General features: G+C 30.5%; 1 protein-coding gene across 1 annotated transcript; it reads right to left on the reverse strand.

Annotated features, from left to right (window-relative positions):
* Positions 1-524: 524 nt before the first annotated feature.
* Positions 525-3,993, reverse strand: LOC110709100 (peroxidase 4-like). The gene is made up of 3 exons (XM_021887314.1): positions 3,742-3,993; positions 2,568-2,762; positions 525-1,632 (listed from the first exon to the last, which is right to left on the reverse strand). Exons 1-3 carry the CDS (start codon positions 3,955-3,957, stop codon positions 1,075-1,077), a joined length of 969 nt encoding a protein of 322 aa, XP_021743006.1. The 5' UTR covers positions 3,958-3,993; the 3' UTR covers positions 525-1,074.
* Positions 3,994-4,321: the final 328 nt, after the last annotated feature.

A 4,321-nucleotide genomic window follows, 5' to 3' on the forward strand; every position in this document is an offset into this window, starting at 1 on the left:
TTCTTCTTTAACAAATACTTAAAAATGAGATTGTTGTTGAGATTTTTTAATGAACAGAACCTAAAAAACAAAACTAAAAAAAGCGAAACTCTACAAAACAATTCATTTATGAGTTTTAATGAGGATTTTAGGCCGGATTTGAGTATACTTTCACAAATAACAATGATTTTGGGAATAGGTTGTTAATCTATGACATGAATGAAGAACATTGTTGAACATGAATGAAGAACATTATTGAAAAATGATGAATTTTTTATTTTCTAAATTTTAATTTTAATTTAATTTTTCGAAAATGATCTTAAAAAGATAAAAATTAAATTTAAAAAACTATAATTACGTATTGTTAAAAAAAATTACATGTATAATACATTTAGGCTTTTAAATAAATAAAAATAATTGACCATTTATAATCTGACACATCATCATCTTATGATGTAAAAAATCCCAATATTATACGACTCCATTCGCATGCAAGTTTATTTTATAATACGGAGTAAGAAATGGAGTACATAATTACACTGTCCTTTTCAATTTTCACATCCATAAATCACTCGGATATAATTCCAACTTCCACGTAACAACACTAACAACAATTAATACAAATCATATATTTATATAGGAAATTTTGTGAAAAACTGCCTATTATAATCTAGAATTTACGAGAAACTACCTATTAAAAAGAATGTTGTAATTGACTACCTAATTTTTTTAAAATGTTGTAATTTACTACCTTTATGCCGGATTATGAATGAGTTTGACCAAAATTCTCCGGCATTGACTTGGTCACGTGACACTTGGTGAAAGAAAAGGGTCATTAAGTGTCACGTGATGGTCACGTGACCAAGTCAACATCGGAGAACTTTGGTCAAACTCATTCATAATCCGGCGTAAGGTAGTAAATTACAACATTTTTCGAAAATTAGGTAGTCAATTACAACATTTTTTTAATAGGTAGTTTCTCGCAAATTCTGAACTATAATAGGTAGTTTTTCACAAAATTTCCATTTATATATAGTACGTACAAGTGTAATTAAAACCAGAAGTATGAAATAAACTGATGATATTAACAATAATCTAATTGATAACGCGACAGTTCTTTCTAATCTCTCCTTTAGTACCAGTAAGAAGCTTAATGTTCCCCATCTTGATCATCGCTGCAACAAAATCTTGAAAGAAAACAGCTTGATTAGTACTATACTTCTTCACCAAGGAATCTTGAGAACCACCATTGTAAAGCTCTTGATCCGAATGTAATAGACCGCGTTTTTGAACAAGGTTTTGAAAATAATCGTTGTCGAATTTGTTTGGTGTTTGACGATCAAGAGGGGCTAAGTTGAAGTCTCCATTCCCAGCTTGTTTAGGGCAGTTGGCTTGGCGAGTGGCTGCAAAGGTGGGATCTATGTCGGTGTCGTTGTAAATGTGGGGTCGGAAGTTGATGCAACGAGCGAGGCCGATGGTGTGGCCGCCGGAGAGGGCGGTCATTTCGTTGATGTTTAAGTTTTGTCTTGCAAAGAGGGAAGTGAGGTTAGCAAGGCTTGAACGTGGGGGTGGAAGGTTTTGGTTTGCCAAGCTTAGGCTTGCTGTTCTTGCATCTCTTCTACCTAGTGGTACTTTCCATGTGGGCCCTCCTAACTACAAATGTGAGAACATATAGTTAGGTACATCAAGTGGTAGGATCTTAAAATAATAAATTTTGATAAGAACAAATTGAGGTGTTTAAATTGAATAACTAGTTTTGGTGGGATAAATAGACAATGTACGTCTTGAGTTATTGTATTCAACTTCATTTTTCATTTTCAATTGTCATTAATATGGTTCTGAAATAATACAATGCAATGTACTTCAACTTAGATAAGCAAATGGGATTATTATCAAACTTGTGGTTGCAATGGGTTCATATTGTATACCAACCATGCATGTTTATAAGGGATGACATAAACGTTAACACTTAGATGAATTAAAGATGATGGAATGAGCGACGTGACAAGATTAATGCAATTTGAAACGCTTTTTAATACGGATTATTTCCTTTGTTTCTTTATAATTGCAACACTTTCCTATAATGAAAATATTATAATAGTTGCAACACACATAAATGGAAGATTTTTATGGTGAAAATTGTACTATTATCTTTATTTAAAGCTCATGGTCACTTGATTATACCTCTAACAACCTCTTAACCCCTTTTTAAGTGTATTATATCATGTGAGATCTATTTGTCTTAAATACCATATCAATAAAGTGTATGTTGCAACTATAAAGAAACGGAGAAAGTATATATATTATTATATACCAGACTGTATATATTATTATAGATTATAGATTTATTCACATTTTTGTTACAGATGCTAGCTAAAACATTGCATGTATTTTTCAATTTTCCTATGCTTGGAAAATAGGGAGGAAGTAAGCAATATGGCTTATTTTGTAATGTTTTTCTTTTTGTTCTTAAACAATGAATGAAGCTCAAGTGATAGGGAGTAGTAATACAAACTAATTAATCTTTAGATTTATGTGCACAATGAAATCTATAATCCAAAGTATTTTTATGAGTTTTATGTGCTTACCAATCTAACTCCGTCTCGTGATGCAAGAGCTAGAATGTCTGCACACGATACAGTTTGGGGGCAAGCAGCTTCAAGATTACACTTGATTGCATCAATCACTTCAAAACCCCTTATTGAGTTGTTTGCATTTGCTTTAGCAGTTTTCTCCCCTGTAAATGTTGGTGTATCATCTAGGAGTACAGATGCATCACAACCCTAATGTTACCGGAAATGAATGAAAAAAACATGAATGAGTTAGTCTAATAGATGAACAATATAGTGTATATATTGATTCCAGTCTATTTTAATTGATCCTTTAGCGTAAATATAAAACGGCCATATATACTTTCTTTGTTCACAATTACTACTCAGCGTACATTTCTTTTATAATTTCTAATAACTAAATTAATCACATGATTTATTTGGATGAACCTTTATATTCATTATGAGATAAAATTAGGTCAAAGACTTTTATGTATGTACTTCTATTAATCTATTATTATTTAGGGGTGTGACAAAAAAGATGTGATTTTTCCTAAAAAGTATGGATCATATTTAATTAACCATTGTGCCAATATTAAAAATAAATTAGATCATTTATTAATATATATATATATATATATATATATATATATATATATATATATATATATATATATATATATATATATATATATATATATATGCTTCTATCAAAGTTGTATATTATCCATTGGTTAGGGTTGTCTCTCATGATATTAATGAATGCGATCAAACCTCACTATGCAACCGGTCTCTAACCCTAGGTAAAGCATTTTTTTTTTCCTTGACAATAGATCATGTAACGTTAGTATTATATACGAAGTATATATATTTTTTAATTCTTCATTTTCTCACTCAGTTTTTTTTTATGTAGATAACATCCATCATTTTCTCTAAACCTTCTATATAATTGTCTAGGGACCCATAATTGTCCAAACTAATCATCATCCTCCCAACCATTTTCTTTCTAGAAAAATGCAACAATATTACAATCAATAATGACATTACAAGGAAATAACGAAATTCTCCCATCTTTGCATAATAATTTTTCATACGTCGTAGTATATTGTTTAATAATGTACATAGAACATGGTATTGCAATAAAAAAAATAAAAAAAATAAATAAAAAAAAAACTTAAATAAATAATAAGGTTATAGATTCGAAAATACTTACGTTGACAAAGCAATCATGGAAGAACAAGCGAAGAATAGATGCACCCATACGTGGTTCCTTACTAACGGCTTGCTTCATAGTATTGTACACAATTTGTTCAACATTAGGGCAACTAGAGGCATAAAAGTCTGGCTGCATAAGCCAAGCATTAGAAGCACCCATAAAAAGTGATGTTAGAGAAAAGATTACCAAAAAACATATCAATTTGGAAGCCATAATTAACTTGCTTCTAGCTTGCTAATTATGGCAAAGCGAAAATAGAGTTGATGAATATATTATATGCTTTGAGTTTCATATATATATATACACACTAGACTTACTAGTAACCAATATTGGAGTATAAAATGGAAGACACCGCATGTAAGGGAGTAATTAGGATTAGTTGCAAATTAAATGGGGGTAGACATTTCAAATCTAGCCCCAGAACACGTACACCCTGCCAGTCCATTTCAGAATATCATTTCTATAATTATTACTCTTTCATTCCCTTCTTCAAACTTAAACAAAAATATTCACTTCATACTCTTGGGTACGATGTATGTATAGTAAATGATTGAGTAATAATCACTCTTGCTCATAG

This window comes from Chenopodium quinoa, unplaced genomic scaffold, assembly GCF_001683475.1.
Source record: "Chenopodium quinoa cultivar QQ74 unplaced genomic scaffold, ASM168347v1, whole genome shotgun sequence".
Taxonomy (NCBI): Eukaryota; Viridiplantae; Streptophyta; class Magnoliopsida; order Caryophyllales; family Amaranthaceae; genus Chenopodium; species Chenopodium quinoa.